This window comes from Salmo salar, chromosome ssa22, assembly GCF_905237065.1.
Source record: "Salmo salar chromosome ssa22, Ssal_v3.1, whole genome shotgun sequence".
Lineage (NCBI taxonomy): Eukaryota > Metazoa > Chordata > Actinopteri > Salmoniformes > Salmonidae > Salmo > Salmo salar.
In genome coordinates, this window is record NC_059463.1 from 48,626,309 (window position 1) to 48,648,204 (window position 21,896).

At 42.9% G+C, this 21,896-nt stretch overlaps 2 protein-coding genes across 2 annotated transcripts; both read left to right on the top strand.

The window, feature by feature from the left end:
• The first annotated feature begins 5,325 nt into the window (after positions 1–5,325).
• Positions 5,326–9,435, top strand: LOC106583628 (transcriptional repressor scratch 1). Its single transcript, XM_014168017.2, has 2 exons — positions 5,326–5,918; positions 8,114–9,435. Exons 1-2 carry the CDS (start codon positions 5,771–5,773, stop codon positions 8,947–8,949), a joined length of 984 nt encoding a protein of 327 aa, XP_014023492.1. The 5' UTR covers positions 5,326–5,770; the 3' UTR covers positions 8,950–9,435.
• A 9,809-nt stretch (positions 9,436–19,244) lies between these two features.
• Positions 19,245–20,895, top strand: LOC106583627 (transcription factor 15). Its single transcript, XM_014168016.2, has 2 exons — positions 19,245–19,908; positions 20,547–20,895. The coding sequence occupies exons 1-2, from the start codon at positions 19,411–19,413 to the stop codon at positions 20,610–20,612; spliced, it is 564 nt and encodes a 187-aa protein (XP_014023491.1). The 5' UTR covers positions 19,245–19,410; the 3' UTR covers positions 20,613–20,895.
• Positions 20,896–21,896: the final 1,001 nt, after the last annotated feature.

A 21,896-nucleotide genomic window follows, 5' to 3' on the forward strand; every position in this document is an offset into this window, starting at 1 on the left:
TTAATTTAATGTCATAAACTTGTGTTCATTAGACCAACTGCCTGATCATCAAATGAAATATCTGTAGTCGCACACATCTTGATTATTGACTCCATTCTCTGATTGCACTCCATTTGTTGCGTTCAGATGTCAAACACAGACAGAGAGAAGACCAGTTGTGGGAGGAGTCACATGATCCACTGACACACATAGTGCCACACCATTCTCCAGCATGACCCGATGTGTATGGGGCTGCGCCGAGCAGTTTTGAGAGGCCCATCTGCTCATGTGGTCAATACCACACACACACACACACACACACACACACACACACACACACACACACACACACACACACACACACACACACACACACACACACACATTTAAACACACACCCTCGCTCAAAGAGAGTGAGACCCACAACTAGAGTGCCAATTAGCTAAATGAGACTGATTGTTTGCTTTGTGTTGAGTTTCATTTCGAATGACGGCGCACATACAGTACATGTGACATTTTGGGTTTGCTTTGAGATTTGTCCCGTTGATTGAAACGGCTATTGATTAAGTTGATCATACTCTGTCATATGTCCTTTTGGACTTTCTCATTTATAAACCAACGTGTTGATGTTGTTTAGACACTTGGGCATTGGAGAAAAGTGGAAGGTGAGTTTTCCCTCCCTTGATAATAATGACAAATAAACATAGGGAAACTGAGGGCTAGTTCAGCTTACTTGGGGGCTGCAGAGGAGCTGTTGACAAGGTTGTCAGTCTTCTATCTAGCATATCTCATTTATAATAAAAAAATACTTACCAAAGGCACCCATTCTAAGAAAATAAAGTTATATGTTATATGTTAGTAATCCTGACTTCCTGTCAGTTTTGACTGGAGCCAACTGCTTTGTCAGTGCCGTCATGCCACGTGTCGAACACAGATATTTCCCCCTTTATTCTGCAAAAAAAAAACTAAAATAGCTGACAAACCAATGCAACTGATAAGGGAAATGGAGAGTCATTTCGGCAAGGTCACTTGGGCACTGTAAATCTCCATCTCTGTGTCACGGCGCCAGGCTTCGGCCCCAATAGCCTGGTCCCAAGGGAGCAGCTGAGTTGCTGGCTGTCGCATGGCTTTAAGGTGACGGAATGTAGCCCTCTACCAATATCCCACCCCTTACACCCCCTCACACTACTGCACGCCCCATTACGAAACCCTGAGCAGATGGCCCCGGGACAAAGAGTGTGAGAGGGTGAGAAATCCCTCCCCCTGAACACACACACACCACTTCCCCCCTTAGACCCCCTCCCTCTAGCACACAGCTCGTGGTCTCAGCACTACAGCTGGCCCCTATCACACCCATTGTAACCTCTCCTCGAACCCCCCCCCCAACACACAGACACACACACACTTTCCTGCACGTGCCACGTGCCCCTCAATTAGGCAGAATTGATGATGCGTTCTCCCGACATTCCTTTTTCAGCTCATATACAGATACAGTGATTATTCTAGTGGTACTTCATTTTGTGAAAAATAGCTTTTTTAATGCAGACCATAGCCAAATGGTATGTTGTTTCCTTTCAGATAAGAGTCCCCATTGGGGTCCTCTGCAGGTAATTCTCCCTTAATACTACTACTAATAATTAATAATACTCCCTTTGACAGTGCAATTGAACCGCGAGCGCTGAAGGGCTATCTGGCAAAGAGCCATTTAGTGTAAGTGCTCTCAAGGCCACCGAATGACACTTGTAGAGACAATGTCACCCCAAGTGGCACCATGAGTTGATTGCATATTGAATAGGGACAAGGGAAGTGATATATGCTCCTCTGGGTTAGAAATATGCAGTATTATTGGCAAGCATGAAGTCCCAAGGCCAAGTGTCCTCCTACGAAAGTTAATTCACTCTGGATGTGTCCCAAATGACACCCTACTCTCCACATAGTGCACTTCTTTTTACCAGAGCCCTATGGGTCCAGGTAAAAAGTAGTGCACTATATAGGGAATAGGGTGACATTTGAGGCGCAAGCCTCTAATATCAATATCAAGAGCCAAGGACAACGGGATGCTATTGGGACATTTAGCCAATAAAATCGGGTTATTTCAGTAATGCGATAGACACAAATTGTACGACATAATCTTTTGTTATGGCTTATCAGTGTAGTGGACACCTGTTCTTTTTCTGAGACAATAGAATGCACCAAACAGGCACTCGTCAGCATTTTCAACATTGTCTAATGTCATTGATCTACTGTCTGAAGCTGAGCTGACCTTTGCATGTTGTTTGTACATTTATTTTGTATTTTCTTTTGGGGGGGGGGGGGGTAGTTTGAGCAAAAATGGACACAGCCCACGTTTTAGCGCTATAAAAAAAGAATCACATGTTCTTGTATCCTGTGTTCATGGTTTGTAATGTATCATTATTGGTCAATAAGAACACAATCACAAGTACTATTGAAATTAATGTCTCATGCAGTACAGTACATTTCTCCTATTGTCTGCTCTAGCATCCATTCAGATCAGGCATCATGTCACAGCTTTCTCCTCCTAATGCACCTTATTCTCTCTTCTTCTGCCTTCTGTAGGTCCCAGTTCCCAGGAGACCTGGTCCTCCTCACACCACCACAACGGATGGACGTCGTGGAGAAAGACCGGTGGGAGGGAGGGAGTGACACGTTTGATTGATGACCACTGAAATGGAGAGGAGAGAGACGGACAGAATCCTTTTATCAGGGTTGAGGCTCGACTAGATTAAAATGTAGTTGTACAACCCCCGTTGTTCCCCCAACAGCTCTCCGCCCTACTCCATCTCTCCGCCCTACTCCATCTCTCCCCCCTACTCCGTCTCTCCCCCCTTATCACAACACCTAATGGGTTGATGTTTTTCTCATATCTCTTTCCGTGACCTCTCATCAGACCTTCTTGTTAAGGTCTTTGGGTGGGATAGGGATGGTGAGGATAGAGTTGATTGTACATGCCTTTTCAAGTCACCTCAAAATTCAAGTGGAGGTTTTGTCATGTGTTTGTCCTATGCAGAATCCCTGTGGTCCTTGTAGCATTGTTTTCCTAAGCAGAAATAGAGCTGAAGTCAACAAAATGTTTATGTGCGTTATGGGTATGTATAAGACTACACTAAAAGTATATATTTTTTAAGAATAATTCTTCATTTTCAACTTGGACAATACTCAGAAATAAGTGAGTGAAGGGAATAAGTGGAGTGAAGGTGAAAACAAGTTAATTCCTTTCTTTTCTCAGATTCACTCACTGGTTACTGCCGATTAATGGACAAGACAATCAGGCTCATTCATTGGCTTGCAGCTGTCTCATTGTCAGGTGCTGAAGAAAGCGACTTTAGCGAAGCGCTGAAAAGACGTTCTTAGTGAAAAGGACCTGCATTTGTTTTGCAGAGGGCCCTCCACCAATGACTGGATGCGATTAGCACAAATTATCTCAATTATCGCTACTAAAACAGACCACAATAGCCACTCCCTACTAACACACTGTATGGCCTAATTTCTATGCGGTTAGCTAGTCAAATAGTGCACAGTCGCACACAAAATGAATCAGTGATGTGTATAGAGTTAAAACACACGTGCAATGTTGTACTTTATATGTAAGTATCTTTACAGATTTGCAGGATTGCACATTTTCTACCATTACCTTGTTCCTTGTATGAGTAAAACACTTGTTTTCCCCAAAAAGAAATTAAACAGAAAAGGAATGAAATTAGGCATATCGCTTTTCTTGTTGTTGGAGAGAGGGTTTTCCTTCTGTTCGTTCATTAGCAAAAAATACATCCAAAGACTTTTCAAGTCACATAGCCCACGATTTAATCCAACTGTACCTTTAGAATCTATAAACCCATCTGTATGTGTGAGGAGTGTATCCTCACTGTCCAGGCCTTGGTAAAGCCGAGTCCCAGCCGCCAGGCCAAAAGTCACGTCCGGTTGACGTTGGGGTTAAGATATTCTTAAGTGGACATAAAACTGCCAGAAACCTACAATACGGGATGAGAGTGAACAATAGCAGCTGTGGTCTCAGCACTGATTGCAGTATCTCTGAAATGTCAAAAATGTAAATGTCAAATGTGGAAGTGGTTTATGCTGGAGAGATACACATCGCAATGTAATGCCCTTCGTTCATTACATCCAATTCAATATGTACGGCTGATGGCTACATTCACATTTTACAGCCTCTGCCACATATATGTACATGTAACTACCAAAATAAAGGAAACGCCAACATAAAGTGTATTAATAGGGCGTTGGGCCACCACGAGCCGCCAGAACAGCTTCAATGCACATTGGCATAGATTCTACAACTGTCTGGAATTTGGTGTTTTGTTGATGGTGGTGGAAAACGCTGTCTCAGGCGCCGCTCCAGAATCTCCCATAAGTGTTCAATTGGGTTAAGATCTGGTGACTGAGACACACAAACCCTTTAAACCCTCTATGCACCCTCCTAATCATATTTAATTTACAGTTAAGACCTGAAGCTAGTTCAATTGGACACCTCCCTCTACAGCCGTCAAATTCATCTCTGAGTCACTGAGATCTCTTCTTCTAGTCATGGTAGCCAAAATAATGGGCTGCCCAGCATTTTTTATACATGACCCTAAGCATGATGGGATGTTTTAATTTCTTAATTAACTTAGGAACCACACCTGTGTAGAAGAACCTGTTTTCAATATACTTCAATATACTACCTCATTTAAATGTTTCCTTTATTTTGGCAGTTGCCTATATATTGCTTTTTGATAAAATCCATATCTCCATTTACAGGAGGTTGGTGGCACCTTAATTGGGGAGGACGGGCTCGTGGTAATGGCTGGAGCAGAATAAGTGGAATGGTATCAAACACATGGTTTATATGTGTTTGATGCCATTCCATTTGCTCCGTTACAGCCATTACCATGAGCTGTCCTCCCCTCAGCAGCCTCCACTGCCACTTACATATACTTTATAAAAGAAGATTATCATTATGAAATCAAATTCCATGAATCAGCATTTAGCCGTTAAATATTCTAATATCTGCAGAAGAGGGTAAGACAATAGGAGACAAGATGTTGTGTGTAGTGTCACCCATGTGCTTCAGCCATGCTATCGTCTGCTCTCACTCTCTCTCTCTCTCTCTCTCTCTCTCTCTCTCTCTCTCTCTCTCTCTCTCTCTCTCTGTGAGCGCAGTGATGAAGGGGTGAAAGAGTGGGGGTGGGAGGAGGGGGAGTTGGCTGCAATGTGCATGTGCACTCGTGTGTGTGTGTATGTGTATGTGTGTGTGTGTGTGTGTGTGTGTGCGTGCGTGTGCGCATGTGGGTGCGCGCGCTGGCATGCACAGACGGCTTGTGGTAATTTGATGTGTGTCCCCGGGGATGTTTGATGGATTAATGCTAAGCAGGCTCCCTTTTCCAAAGGCACCACCTGATCTTAGGGGACTCGTGTCCCATATAAAAGCCTGTGCGATTGCTGAGCTCAGCTAGTCTAGCCCTCTTCTCTCGCCCTCTATCTCTCTACACTTTATTTCTTTCTCTGTGTTCTTTCTCCTATCCTTTGTCTTTCACTTTTCCCTTTCTCTTCTGTCCTTTCTGTTTCTCTTCTTTCTGGCATTCAGACTGAGGCTTTTCAGGCTATTCAGGCCTGGGAGTTTTAGCAGTGAGGGAAATCTCAGAGCATCTTTTAGCATCGTCCACCACCATTTTGGCTTTCTTTGACTTGAGGCCTTTTCTAAAGGGTGCAGGCCTTTGGCTTTTTCCTGTGCAGTTTTGTTCTTCATACGTGGCATTAGGAACAGCCCGTCAAGAAAATGCCGCGTTCTTTTTTGGTGAAGCAACTGAAGGTCCACGATTTCTCCTCCAATCATCCTCATCAGCATCACAACGACGGATCGTACACAATCACACGTGCCATCAACGAGTCCACCACCAACTTGGCGGTCCGTTTGAGTGAAAATGGTGAGTCAAGATTACTTACAAATTCTGTCTCCACATTGAAAACAAAAAGTGCATTTTCATCATTAATTTGCTTGCTGTATATTTTTTATTATTTTATTTTTATTGAACCTTTATTTAACTAAGCAAGTCAGTTAAGAACAAATTCTTATTTCCAATGATGGCGTACCCCAACCAAACCTGGACGACGCTGGGACAATTCTGCGCTGCCCTATGGGACTCCCAATCACGGCCGGTTGTGATACAGCCTGGAATCAAACCAGGGTCTGTTGTGATGCCTCTAGCACTGAGATGCAGTGCCTTAGACCGCAGCGCCACTCAGGAGTATATAGATTAGAGTTGTAGGTTTTAGATCACTTTTTTGTTGCAATACTGTATTTGTTCAGGAATGGAAAAATCACAAACGCATTTGTTTTAAAAATTACTTTTATTAAAAAAAATATTCAGTAAACGGATCAACTTCTTGATCCATGTTTTGTCTTCTGCCGTGAAGCCTGTGATGTGTTTGCAATTCAACCTTCTGTTTTCTAACTCCAGTGATGCTAAATAGTATTCAGGTCACACTGGACCAATCAATTTAATACAGAGCAGATCACACAACAGGCTTTAATACTATTGTGTACATAATGGTATACATGGATGCGTACATTAGGCTTGAAATCCCATTCAAGCCTTTGTGAGGTCCAAACCTCTCCACCACCACCAGAAAGCAGATATCCACATGGGACTGGTTTGTCCTTAGCTGTTGTTCTCGAGCTTTTCCCCTTATCATCACCAACCCCCCTCCATATCTCCATCCCTCCATCTCTCCATCTCCTCATCCCTCCATCCCATCTGATCTTACAGGATGCTAGATACCCACAGGGGGTCGAATTGTAGAAATTAAATCCCTCTCTCTCCCTCTCTCTAAAATCCATTGACAAAATATACAGTTTCTCTGATGAATTGACAAAACTCAATGTTAAATGGTGAAAAAGAGCATACATTAGAAAATATTACCTTAAATGGAAAAGGGCAACATGCTTTATGTAACATTATTTGTTTATGTCACAAAATGGATTCAAAAAACGAGAGGGGAGTACAACCAACTTTAGATGTACAGGTTTTGTCAGCTGATACTGTGATTTCAGGGCAAAACACTTCCATAGAAATGTGTGGTGTGTTTAGTTTTTGTTGTTGGTGGAATGTCCTTCATAACCACAGAGCTTTGGCTCGCCGGATCATCTGTCCCCAGATTTAGGATGCCAGCTGTCTGGTTCCCTTTGTGTTGCAGGGGGGAGCACAATATAGTGTGCACTGCTGTCAAGATCAGACTATAACTCCTCCTCTCCATCCCCATCCTCAAATCACATGGCACCTGTCATTCAATCTCTCTATTACCATACTCACAGGCACTTTCAACACGCCACAGATGGAGAATGATCTGATTACAATGAATTAGTGCTTTGGGGGATTTCTCTTCTTAGACATTCTGTTTTGTTTTGGCCCAGATTTAGATATGGTGGCATTGAATGGGAAGGTGACAAGTGGATCGTTTGTGGAGAACTAACAAGTGTGTTTAATTTTATGACTGTTGTGTCAGTGCATAGAACTTGTGTTTTGTATGTGATGGTGTTTTTGATGTAGCTAGCAATGATAGTCCTTAGATGCGTCCCAAATGGCACCCTATTCCCTATGGGTCCTGGTCAAAAGTAGTGCATTATATAGGGAATAGGGTGCCATTTGGGATACAACCCTTGTTCTGAGCCGGATGAGTTATTGATCGTTGCAAAACGGTGCACTGAAGAGTCATTCATATTTAATTCGCAAATCTTGCTGAACCAAGTACTTGCAATTGGTTTCCTGTATACAGTTTCATATTGATTCGCAATGCATGGAAGATCCAGCTCACTGGACACACTGGTTGAATCAACGTTGTTTCCATGTCATTTCAATGAAATTATGTTGAACCAACATTGAATAGACGTTGAATCGACGTCTGTGCCCAGTGGGAGATTTTTACTCAATGGCTCAACAAAAAAATAAAAAACAACAAGATGCTTTCAACTGGCATCAGAAAGAGTGCTGGAATCATAAAACCATAGCATCCTCGACCCCAAAACGTATTTTGTAACAAATTATTTAGTAAAAATGTGTATACATTTTTATAAATGTATGCCCTTATTTATACAAAATCTTTCTCTTCCAACCCGCTACAGGCTACATCCAGGATTATGTCATCCCCTCAATATGCCAGAGCACAAAGGAGCTGGGTTCGAAGCAGCAGACCGGGCTCTCTGTGGGGCCCCTGTACTCTCCAGGGAGCACGGGGAGCAGCGGGGGGGAGGACTACTCCGACCATGACATGGAGCAGCCCGACAGCCCCCACTCGAGCGTCACCACCGAGTCGGATAGCAGCATCTACTACCCGGTGGATGCTTTCCTCATCTCCGACGGCCGCTCTCGGAAAAGGGCCAACCACAGGCACCAACACAAGGAAGGTGAGGAGAGAGATAGCAGTACAGAAGCAAGCTCCACAGGAGCCACAGCGGCCAAGGCTGCCAAAGGGAAGTCCGGGAAATCCAAGGGACCGGGCCGCCACACGTGTGGCGAATGTGGCAAGACCTACGCCACCTCGTCCAACCTGAGCCGCCACAAGCAGACACACCGCAGCCTGGACGGCCAGCAGGCCAGGACATGCCCCACGTGCCACAAGGCCTATGTGTCCATGCCGGCGCTGGCTATGCACATGCTGACCCACGACCTGCGGCACGAGTGCAGCCTATGCAGCAAGGCGTTCAGCCGGCCGTGGCTGCTGCAGGGTCACATGCGCTCGCACACGGGCGAAAAACCATTTGCCTGTGCCCACTGTGGCAAAGCGTTTGCGGACCGCTCCAACCTGCGTGCCCACATGCAGACACACTCAGCCTTCAAGCACTATGAGTGCAAGCACTGCGGCAAGAGCTTTGTACTCAAGTCCTACCTGAACAAGCACTATGAGTCGGCCTGCTTCAAGGGCTCTGGAGACGAAGAGGACTGCTGCTCTGAGGACTGATCAGGGATCAGTTTATTTTCTATTTCAGCTTATTTATCCAGGTCAGTCTCACTGAGATATCATCACCTTACAAGAGAGACCAGGGTTGTGTTCATTAGGGCATATAACAGAAAATATTTTAAAATACTTCGTAACTGAAAGCGAAAATTAGGGTTTCTTATTGGACAAATCCAGGTAGTCCCTCTCCTTGTTTCAGTCTGATTTCTTCCATTTGGTGCCTAATAAACACAGCCCTTGTCAAAGACGGCACTCCTCAACACTCGTCTTCCTCTTCCTGCCTTTTGGTAGAGAGCAATAATAATGACATTGAGGGTTGTTCAATAACATAGAAGATAACTGATTATGAGGACTGAATAACTTATTAAAATGTGAATATTTTTTATTCAATATTTATTTTATGGATTCTTATTTATTTACTTGCAATAATTTACATTCCAGTATTATTTTATATGCCAATTAGCTCTTAATTCCCCTTAAACATGTCTTCCACAAGAGACATACAGTGGGGCAAAAAAGTATTTAGTCAGCCACCAATTGTGCAAGTTCTCCCACTTAAAAAGATGAGAGAGGCCTGTAACTTTCATCATAGGTACACGTCAACTATGACAGACAAAATGATAATTTCTTTCTCCAGAAAATCACATTGTAGGATTTTTAATGAATTTATTTGCAAATTATGGTGGAAAATAAGTATTTGGTCACCTACAAACAAGCAAGATTTCTGGCTCTCACAGACCTGTAACTTCTTCTTTAAGAGGCTCCTCTGTCCTCCACTCATTACCTGTATTAATGGCACCTGTTTGAACTTGTTATCAGTATAAAAGACACCTGTCCACAACCTCAAACAGTCACACTCCAAACTCCACTATGGCCAAGATCAAAGAGCTGTCAAAGGACACCAGAAACAAAATTGTAGACCTGCACCAGGCTGGGAAGACTGAATCTGCAATAGGTAAGCAGCTTGGTTTGAAGAAATCAACTGTGGGACCAATTATTAGGAAAAGGAAGACATACAAGACCACTGATAATCTCCCTCGATCTGGGGCTCCACGCAAGATCTCACCCTGTGGGGTCAAAATGATCACAAGAACGGTGAGCAAAAATCCCAGAACCACACGGGGGGACCTAGTGAATGACCTGCAGAAAGCTGGGACCAAAGTAACAAAGCCTACCATCAGTAACACACTACGCCGCCAGGGACTCAAATCCTGCAGTGCCAGACGTGTCCCCCTGCTTAAGCCAGTACATGTCCAGGCCCGTCTGAAGTTTGCTAGAGAGCATTTGGATGATCCAGAAGAGGATTGGGAGAATGTCATATGGTCAGATGAAACCAAAATATAACTTTTTGGTAAAAACTCAACTCGTCGTGTTTGGAGGACAAAGAATGCTGAGTTGCATCCAAAGAACACCATACCTACTGTGAAGCATGGGGGTGGAAACATCATGCTTTGGGGCTGTTTTTCTGCAAAGGGAACAGGATGACTGATCCGTGTAAAGGAAAGAATGAATGGGGCCATGTATCGTGAGAAAACCTCCTTCCATCAGCAAGGGCATTGAAGATGAAACGTGGCTGCATCTTTCAGCATGACAATGATCCCAAACACACCGCCCGGGCAACGAAGGAGTGGCTTCGTAAGAAGCATTTCAAGGTCCTGGAGTGGCCTAGCCAGTCTCCAGATCTCAACCCCATAGAAAATCTTTGGAGGGAGTTGAAAGTCCGTGTTGCCCAGCGACAGCCCCAAAACATCACTGCTCTAGAGGAGATCTGCATGGAGGAATGGGCCAAAATACCAGCAACAGTGTGTGAAAACCTTGTGAAGACTTACAGAAAACGTTTGACCTGTGTCATTGCCAACAAAGGGTATATAACAAAGTATTGAGATAAACTTTTGTTATTGACCAAATACTTATTTTTCACCATAATTTGCAAATAAATTCATTACAAATCCTACAATGTGATTTTCTGGATTTTTTTTCTCATTTTGTCTGTCATAGTTGAAGTGTACCTATGATGAAAATTACAGGCCTCTCTCATTTTTTTAAGTGGGAGAACTTGCACAATTGGTGGCTGACTAAATACTTTTTTGCCCCACTGTATTTGTTTATTTATAAATTTTTTCATTCATGTATTTATTTATTTATCAAATGATGAATTGATTGGTGATGTTGTTAATTGATTTGATTTATGAATTGAACATCTTATAGAATGCTGTAATATATTTCTGAGACTAAGTAGTGCTATATCTGATTTCATTCACAATAATTGTTATATTCGTGTTCTATGTAGAAAATTATTAATATGCCCCTTTGTTTTTGAATCTATGCAAAGGATATAATTGTAAGCTACAATGTGATAGTTAGACATGTAAAGACAGAGTGAAATTGTTATACCATTATTAAGGATTGGTACCATTCATTATTTGTCCTATGTAGGTCTACAATACAGCTGTTGAATTTGAATTGTACTCAACTTTGTATGTAATCATGAAAAGCCTTGAAAAAATGCCTTGAACTTTTACCAAGTAATATTAATGATTAAAATATCATATTTTCACTAAGTTGTTGTCTGTGCCGTGTTCCATTTTCAATGGGTCAACCATCATCGACTCAACACACATGTTCACTCGAGGTAATATTACCTGACACATAAGCCATTAAGAAAACAAAAGTATCAACGAATTCAGAATATATTTTGTTTGAATCCTTCTTGCTTCACACAACATCTTTGAGTTAATTCAACTAACAAATAACAGACAACCAACCATCAGTGATTTACTTTAACTGTAGCTCTTCTCTTGACCAGCAGAGGGGGCTACCACTTTTATGAATCAGGATCCATCAAACAAACAAGGTTTGTACGACCAACCAGTCAGTCCTTAGTATACAGTACATAGGGAAAACCACAATATAGGGTGTGACAGTAGTGTGTTTCCCCCATGCTTGTGCCTCCAGAGAGCCAGTCAGAGAGCCAGTCAGAGACCCATCCGGATCTAGTTTGGGTCAGAGGCTCTCCAATGGCTCGGCTCGGCCCCCTGACCACACCACGCTGTGGGGCTGAGGACAGGATGTGGACTGGGTCAGGTGTCATGAGAACCAGGCCCCTTTCCCCCCTCTGGCCCAGACGGGGGCCCAGAAACTTCCCTTCTCGGCCCCCGGCCACTGGGTCCCCCATGGGAAAGTACAGCTATGTGTCTCAGTGCACTCCAGATGACTATTTTTAGACACAATGCGGTCCGTACACACACATAAACACCCATCCCACATACACGCGCTATTCTAAACCACAGTCCATGAAAAGGATGTACCTAGCTATTAAAAACAGCCAAACCCCACACACACTATACATTTAAAAAAAACATCAAAACAATTAACAAAAGAGTCCGTATCCCCACTCCAGGTCCACTCTCAGCCAATCGCGACTAAGGATACAAGCGGCCCAAATCAAGAGCACATTACATTAGAGGGATAAAGCGGAAGGGACCTTTTATAGCCTACCTTTACTAAATCTGATCAAATCTTCAACCTTGGAAGTAGGATCATAAAAAAGGAGCTTTTATGACCCGCCTTGTATGTTCTTGTAGATTCTCCAGCCTGATAAACTAGCCGGCCCGTGAACACCATGGAGTTGAGACAAGGGTCCCGAGGTCCCATGCGATCCAAGAGGAAGCTGTCTAATGTGGGTCAGAGGAACCGCAGACAAGGCCAGGCGACCATTAAAGCCTGTTAGCAGGCTTCTCCAAAGAATCGTCGCGTGTGAGAAAACTTCCTGTTGTGATCGAGGGGTTGACCTCCAAACTGTCTGGGAGAGATGAGGGTCTCAGAGGAGATGATGATGACATGATAGTTAGTTCATCAAACGCAGTATCAAACCTCGGCACCTGCTCCGTTTGGATATCCGTCCGTCCCACCAAAAATACCACCCAAATGTCCCCAGGTCAATACTTGACCAAGCAAGTGTAACCTTGAGAAACTGTCACCTATAATAGGAAATGTTTGCTGTTTTTGAATCTATCCTACAATGTAACAAAAGACATTGTTATTATATAGGAAACATATCTAAGTACTATCTCAAACCAGAAAATCTGCTGTTCTGGCCTTGAGCAAGGCAGATAACCCTCACAACAACTGCTCCCCGGGCCCCAATGACCTCGATAAGGGACCTCGATAAAGGCACCTCGATAAGGGCACCTCGATAAGTGCACCTCTCTGATTCAGAGGGGTTGATATTAGCTACTTTCAATGCAACATACCCAAATAAAACTAACTATGCAAGACTTAGTATGCAAAACCTATGCAAGAGATTTTACAAAGAGCATCAGATTAGGATTCTAGGATTCTATTGCATTGACAGGCACCAGCAGTCTTGAGTAGATGTGCTTGTTTTGAGATCAAAGCGAGAGCTGCATGTAGCCACGTGTACACTTACTGTATGTTCATATTCATTGCTAGTTGTGTGGAGTTATTGGCCCTGTTCTATCTCATTTCTGGTCAACATTGGGAGAGTGATTGCTTCCTACAAGAACACAAAACATGTACATTTCTAGCCATATTTGAAAAACAGGTCAGGTAAAGAGCATTTTTTATGTCTTAAAGGGGCAGTGTTGTATTTTGAGATAGGCTTGAATAAGCTAAGTAGCTAATAGGCAGAGGGTAGCATACATTTTCATCTGATTCTCTGGGAATAATCATTTATTTTATTTTGTAAAGTGTTTTCTTGCATCATGGTTGTACAGTCGTCTCAAATAAAACTGTGAAGGACCTCGGCGTTACTCTGGACCCTGATCTCTCTTTTGAAGAACATATCAAGACTGTTTCAAGGACAGCTTTTTTCCATCTACGTAACATTGCAAAAATCAGAAACTTTCTGTCCAAAAATGACGCAGAAAAATTAATCCATGCTTTTGTTACTTCTAGGCTGGACTACTGCAATGCTCTACTTTCCGGCTACCTGGATAAAGCACTAAATAAACTTCAGTTAGTGCTAAATACGGCTGCTAGAATCCTGACTAGAACCCCAAAATTTGATCATATTACTCCAGTGCTAGCCTCCCTACACTGGCTTCCTGTTAAGGCAAGGGCTGATTTCAAGGTTTTACTGCTAACCTACAAAGCATTACATGGGCTTGCTCCTACCTATCTTTCCGATTTGGTCCTGCCGTACATACCTACACGTACGCTACGGTCACAAGACGCAGGCCTCCTAATTGTCCCTAGAATTTCTAAGCAAACGGCTGGAGGTAGGGCTTTCTCCTATAGAGCTCCATTTTTATGGAATGGTCTGCCTCCCCATGTGAGAGACGCAGACTCAGTCTCAACCTTTAAGTCTTTACTGAAGACTTATCTCTTCAGTAGGTCCTATGATTAAGTATAGTCTGGCCCAGGAGTGTGAAGGTGAACGGAAAGGCTGGAGCAACAAACCACCCTTGCTGTCTCTGCCTTGCCGGTTCCCCTCTTTCCACTGGGATTCTCTGCCTCTAACCCTTTTACAGAGGCTGAGTCACTGGCTTACTGGTGCTCTTCCATGCCGTCCATGGGAGGGGTGCGTCACTTGAGTGGGTTGAGTCACTGACGTGGTCTTCCTGTCTGGGTTGGCGCCCCCCCCCCCTTGGGTTGTGCCATGGCGGAGATCGTTGTGGGCTATACTCGGCCTTGTCTTAGGACGGTAAGTTGGTGGTTGGAGACATCCCTCTAGTGGTGTGGGGGCTGTGCTTTGGCAAAGTGGGTGGGGTTATATCCTGCCTGTTTGGCCCTGTCCGGGGTATCATCGGATGGGGCCACAGTGTCTTCTGATCCCTCCTGTCTCAGCCTCCAGTATTTATGCTGCAGTAGTTTATGTGTCGGGGGGCTAGGGTCAGTCTGTTACATCTGGAGCATTTCTCTTGTCTTATCCGGTGTCCTGTGTGAATTTAAATATGCTCTCTCTAATTCTCTCTTTCTCTCTTTCTGTCTTTCTCTCGGAGGACCTGAGCCCTAGGACCATGCCTCAGGACTACCTGGTATGATGACTCCTTGCTGTCCCCAGTCCACCTGGCCGTGCTGCTGCTCCAGTTTCAACTGTTCTGCCTGCGGCTATGGAACCCTGACCTGTTCACCGGACGTGCTTGTTGCACCCTCGACAACTACTATGATTATTATTATTTGACCATGCTGGTCATTTATGAACATTTTAACATTTTAACATCTTGACCATGTTCTGTTATAATATCCACCCTGCACAGCCAGAAGAGGACTGGCCACCCCTCATAGCCTGGTTCCTCTCTAGGTTTCTTCCTAGGTTTTTGGCCTTTCTAGGGAGTTTTTCCTAGGGAGTTTTTCCTAGCCACCGTGCTTCTTTCACATGCTTTGCTTGCTGTTTGGGGTTTTAGGCTGGGTTTCTGTACAGCACTTTGAGATATCAGCTGATGTACGAAGGGCTATATAAAAATAAATTTGATTGATTGATCAAACACAATACAACATTTCACTCACCTCCATTTCCAGTCACCTCTAAAGGACAAGTGAATAAACAGGTTAATGTCAAGCCCTGCATGTTTTTTTTGTCTCATGGAATGTAGACCTACATTGAACACCACACATTGGCTGCTACTGTAGACTGAATAATAGAACAGCTATTTCCATGTTAAAATGTTATGGGATGCATTTTCTCCATTGTTTTGGATGGTAGGCCACTCTGGTAGGCCTACATTATGATTTTAAAAATAATGTTTTGAGGGAACATTGCACCTATCTCATTGGACCAGTCTCAAACATGTACATTTTTCATAATTTGTTCATGTAATCCTGAAATAAAGTGAAACTAGGGTAAATACATTGTGGTGTAGTCAGACTACTGAAGTATAGGGCCATTTAGTGCTGATTTTAACTGACACTCCCACCTGTCCAGATAACTCAGCATGTCGAAAGCTGTGTAAGACGATCAGTATCTTTGGGAAGGCGGGAGAGAGGGAGGCAGGGAGAAAAAAAGAGGGGGGAGGGTTAGATTGAAAGCCTCATCTTTAGGTCACATTTAAGGGGTCAAAAAAAGTAGAGTCTTGCTACTTTATAGTCCTACCAAGTTGCATGAACTGAGGGACAAACTGGAAACAATGGTATTGATAGAGATTAAAGTAGAATAAAAAGTGTCATGTTCTTATATTTAATACGTTATATAACAACCATGACAACTGATGTGTTTCAGTATTAAATAGTCTCAGTCAGTAGTCAAGTAATAATAAGGAATTTCCCTCGACCACGCCCACAAATTGGGGGAAAATAACATTTCCCACGTAGGGAAATACAGGGTGCGAGAAGAGCCCTGTGGCTTCAGGCTATTCGGGGTGGGAGAGTGGGGAATGTGGGGACCCGGTGCCCAAGTAGGCTACACGTAGCTATGTGTGTGGGAAACATTTCATCACAGGTAAGACTTGTTTAGTCCGTTTGTAACTCCAGTCACTATTTCTAGCTGACTGTATAGTCTGTTTGTTTGTGTTATTGGTCTTGGCTAGCTTTAATGTTCCAGTCGGTAGCTAGTTAGCACTCACACACGTGGCTGCTAGCACCGCCATGACAAGGGTCATGAGAGAAGCCCTACAATATTAGGTTTTTATAAGTAGTGAAAATGCTAGGGAGAAGGCAATGTTGAAAAGTCATCTTTAGACATGTTGTACTTTTCTTAAACGTAGCTTTGTCATTGATTTAAACAAGCAGACAACAAGAGAATTGTGTTTGAAAAATGTCATGTTTTTGCTGTGGGCCAATGGAGTAACCTAGTTAACCTTGTTTTCCCCACAGGCGGGAGGGGCAGCGACGTTCTGTTTAATACAGACATCCTCATGATGCACCTCCTCCACAAAAACGGTGTGATGTTTGCAGCAATAACCACTTCTATTGGAGCAGTCTCTTTGAATGAGTGATATAGACACCTGAAATGTTATTCAGACCTCATATCCTACCACTGCATTTACTTTTCTGTACATAAACCTCATGCTGGAACTATTGTCAATATTAAAATCTATTGTATGCCCCCAATATTCTAGGAGAGCTGCAGCTGGCAGGGTGATATTCGGTGTAGCTACTCTAGCCTGGTTCCAGATCTGTTTGTGTTGTCTTGCCAAGTCCTACACTCTTAGAAAAAAGGGTTCCAAAAGGGTTCTTCAGCTGTCCCCGTTGGAGAACCCTTTTTGGTTTGAGGTATAACCCTTTTGGGTTCTATGTAGAACCCTCTGTGGAAAGGATTCTACATAGAACCCAAAATAGTTCTACCTGGAACTAAAACGTTTTCTTCAAAGGGTTCTCTTACGAGGACAGTCGAAAAAACCCTTTTAGGTTCTAGATATAACCTTTTTATCTAAGAGTGTGTGATGACTTCATGACCACAGGTGTTGGCAAAACAGCACAAACAGATCTGGGACCAGGCTAGAGCTGCTCTGGGTCGGGGTTTCATCTGTTTTCTCCGAGGCTTCCATGAGTCAACACGCCTGACTATAGAGAGTATCTAACCCTGGCGGGTCATCATGGCAGCGCTCTGCTGGCTCTATTACAATATTGGGTCTGACTCACGATGTGGTCACCATAACATCACTCAAAACAGTGCAGGAGTTGTCCAAGAGAGAAAACAGTCAGGAGGAGTTGGTATATTGTCCTAAAGGGAGATATTTGTCAGGCCTGTTGTGACACTGTTCAGCTGCCTGCCTATACAGACATCACTTAAAAACATTATCTTGATTTTTACTTTCTTTTGTCATGTAATGGTCACAACTTGTGGTTTCTTGCAAATGTCGTTTTTTATTTCTTATTTTTCTGTCCTAAAAAATTAACAATTACTTTTTGCACCATAGTCTATAAATTGCACTTAAATACCACCTTCTCATTGTACACCTACAAACACTACTTTGGAGCACACTGTGACTGCAAACTAAATGTCCCTTAGTTAATCACCTCAACAAGTTTTAAGTGGTATTCCTTGGTGCAGGGGGGGCAAAGTATTTACGGTTCCAAACTGTGAGCTCGGGGAAAGTGAGTAAGGGGTCGTGTTGCTGGCTGGCTGAGGAGCAGTAAAAATGACCTTGGCTTGCGGTGTCCCAATTTATGAGTGTGCACTGGGTCTTCTGCAGGTCAGCATTGTTGGTGCAGCTGAGCTAGTGCCAGAGGCAGCAGGGTCTGCCGGTGGCTCGATGTGTCAGAGGTTGTGTTTGTAAAGCAAGCCAAACAGGCCCTTTGATGGCACACACCAGAGAATCTGGAAGCCATTTGCTTTTCCGCACTCCGTGTGCGCATCCCAAACAGCACCCTATTCCCTTTATAGTGCACTACTTTTTATCAGGGTCCATCAAAAGTAGTGCACTATATAGGGAATAGGGTGCCATTTGGGGCCACAAGCAGAGAAAGTGGAGGGCTTGATCACCTCCAGCATCTGCTGCCTGTTTATTTACCCAGCTCACTTAACCCTTTAAACAAACTAACCAGGGCTCACCGTTGTGCCACTCTTAGATTGGCCTCTGAGGACAGAATCTGTCACAGGGGCCTTAGACTAATACCCATAGAGAGACATAACATATACCTTGTTATAAGACATTGTAATGTTGTGAAGTTATACATAACTTATAAAGCATCATACCTGGATGCTTTAAGTAAAGTGTTATTATTTGTAAGAGGAGATAGAGTTTAGAACCCCCTTGTCAATGATCCTAGGCCTACTTTAGTTTGATTACATGATAATAAACTGTAATATGTATACTTGGGCCTACATAATAAACAATTTGTTGTGGTTATAGATTGCTTGCTTTCTAGCAGTTTTGGTAAGTGCACTTACCTTTTTATATCTTGTCTTGTTGCCATGTTGACCAAAACCTACATTTTTTATATAAAGGATTTGGTTTGAGTGCCACACCTCACATTCGTTTTGCATAATCACACTAATAACATATTTTGAATATCCAACAATGGTGGTAGGCCAATTTAAATTAGTGCAATGTTGGACAAGAGGTTTTTCTCATAACAATAGCTATTTTTTTGATGGTGGTGCATAATTAAATGGCAAAAGCAGCCTCCAGTGTCAAACAGTGTTTAAAGGGAATTCAATAAATAATTGAAATTCCACCATATCATGTAAATTATGCTTTAATTTATGAAAATGGTACTGACCTATTCAAATTATAAAAGTTGTTTATAGTCTATAATATCATTTTGGAGGGAAATTGTTTCTTTTGGACAGTTATTGGTCCTTTTGGACAGATTGGTTTGCCTGAACAACCCCTCCCCTTCTGCTGAAGAGCTACAGTAGGCTATAAGAGCTCACTCAAGCACGTTTACACACACTCACGGTTGATCATCTGGCCACACCATCCTACGGGGATATGTCAAAAAAAAAAATCTTATTCGAGGTGGAATTCTTATGCACGTTCTGGTCTCCACGGCTGTCCATGCCCACAAATTAAACTGTTGCCTTCTCTAGGGAATAGTTTCATTATACTTTAGTTTACCATGGCCTTTACCATGCTTCGGCCGGTGGCAACTTACCCCTTCTCCTCATATCCTCCTGACTTCAACATGATGTCGGACGACGAGGGGAACCGCAGCGAGAGCGACGGCAGCTCAGACCAGAGCTATGGATGCTGTGCCTCTTCAGAGAAGACTTGTCGGCAGATTTCCCGCGTGGTGGGAGTCGGTGGGGTTGTTGTGGTCAAACAGCGCAACACAGCCAACGCCAGGGAGCGAGACCGGACCCAAAGCGTTAACACCGCCTTCACCGCGCTCCGGACACTCATACCCACGGAGCCGGTGGACAGAAAGCTCTCCAAAATTGAAACGCTACGGTTGGCGTCCAGCTACATCTCGCACTTGGCCAACATTCTTGTCCTTGGGGACGGGTGCGAGGATGGGCAGCCGTGCTTGAGTGCAGTGTATCGCGTGCAAGGAGATGGCGAGGGGAAGCAACCCAGAACAATCTGCACCTTTTGCTTGAGCAACCAGCGGAAAGGGGTAAGCGTGCATGACAGTGCTATGTCAAGTATGAACTTCAAATATATTTAACTTATTTTACGTAGTAGACAGGCAGTAGCCTATGGTTCTGAAGTGGGCGCGTGGCACCTTTGACAGCTAGTATTGCATCATGTTATTATAGTCTACTGTTGCTGTGCATTCAATATCATTTACAAAAATAGTAATTTCACAATGATAGTATGGCATAAAAACAATACTAGGCCTATAACAAAATACTTTCTTACCATATCACTTGAAGATTCACGATAATGGGCATCCATCAGTTAAGGGCAATTTTTCAAACATGCTAAAATCTGTCAAACAGCTTCTTGAGAGAGAACACACAATGGAAAATGATCCCTGTTGGGACATCGTGCATTTATTAATATCATTTTCAGTCTGCTTAGATATCCTTTAAAGGAAAAACCGAGGAAGGGTTTGTTGATATCAATGACATTAGATTTCACTAAACTATTTGTATTATCCACAAGGGAGAATGAGCATGGATTTAAGCCAAAGACAAAGATGCATGTAGTATTCATATGTTGGTCGCAGATGGTTCCCGCTTCAGAATTTTCCAGAAATCAATTCTGATGTTAATGAAAAACATTGACCTAACATGCCATTTATTTTTGCAGGGGAAAGGTGGTCGGGGTTGTCTGAAAATGCATGCAAACCGTGCACTACGAATGAGCCGAAGATAGACAACTCTCAAACTCCAAGGATGGTTTAGTTCAAGTCCGCACCTCAGGGATAAAACTCCAGCTATCACTCCTACTCCTACACAGACCGACACATAGGCCTTTGAACTTCGGAAAAAGACTGTCAAAAATATGAGTATCAGGAATGTGTTTGTTGGAGAAAAGAATGTTCCTCTCATAATGCTAGTTTGGTGAAATGTGATTTTGGAGGAACAAATTAGACTATTTGGTTGCCTTTTCAACACCATTTTCTATTTTGCTTTGAAATTAAATATATTTTTACATAGTTGTTGTTGTCCCTAGTCTAATTTCAGCCCCTCGTACCAACAAATTTGTGGTGATGTTTTCATATGGTTAACCCCTTACACTTGTGGAAATTGGGCCATATTGAAATGTTTCTAACATAATAACAATAAAAAGCATATGCATGACCATGGTAGCAATTGAAAGAAAACACTTTGGAGATTATGGGGAAATTAACACACCAAAGGTTAAGACACAACAGTTTACCTGACACAAGACTGAATCTAAACATTACACTGTTGATTTTATGTGCATATTCCATTTACTGTACTTTTCACAGCATATGGCAAAAACTAAATCTTAAAATACTCTGGATACATTCAGTAACATATTCATTGACATTTTGGAGTAGGTGCAAGATGAGAAAAAAACGATTACAATGGTTTGACTGAGAGGTCTAACTGGTGTCTCCAATTGGCCGCCCACCTCTCCAAACTGTGCACAGTTCTTAACTAATTTCAATGTATGTGTATGACTCAAGGAAAGAGCCTTCAACTATAAGGTGATTTTTTTTAACTCTCCTAGCTTTGATAGGAACACAGCCCGGATTCCCCACAATCACACAATTACTGTTTTTCTTTACGCAATCCAAAAACGTTCCATTATAAATTACAAATTGGGTGAGGTGGGAATCATTTGAAAGCTTATTCTCTTGCCAACATGGTTATAAAGTTGGTTAACAAGTTATAAAATATGATCTTAGTGTTAGGCTTTCAAAAGGCACTTCAGACAAACATATTGTCATGTTGGTGGTAATAGAATGGAGTTCTGACATGAGTGCATTCAAGTGTGTGTTCCGCTGCATGCAACACGACAAACATAAGCTCATTCTGTTCAGGAAAACCCAGGCAGGGCATAACACATGTCAGTCATCCTTTTAACTGTGGATCAAACATAGCGATCATAAACGTTGACACTGTAAATTACATTCGTTTTCAAATATGGAAATGTGACGTGCACATTTGGACTCACGGGTGTGTGGTT

Coding starts and splice junctions, on each gene's coding strand:
- LOC106583628 (XM_014168017.2), top strand. CDS start 5,771: ATGCCGCGTTCTTTTTTGGTGAAGCAACTGAAGGTCCACGATTTCTCC. Junction 5,919..8,113: donor GGTCCGTTTGAGTGAAAATG/GTGAGTCAAGAT, acceptor AACCCGCTACAG/GCTACATCCAGGATTATGTC.
- LOC106583627 (XM_014168016.2), top strand. CDS start 19,411: ATGGCCTTTACCATGCTTCGGCCGGTGGCAACTTACCCCTTCTCCTCA. Junction 19,909..20,546: donor TGAGCAACCAGCGGAAAGGG/GTAAGCGTGCAT, acceptor TTATTTTTGCAG/GGGAAAGGTGGTCGGGGTTG.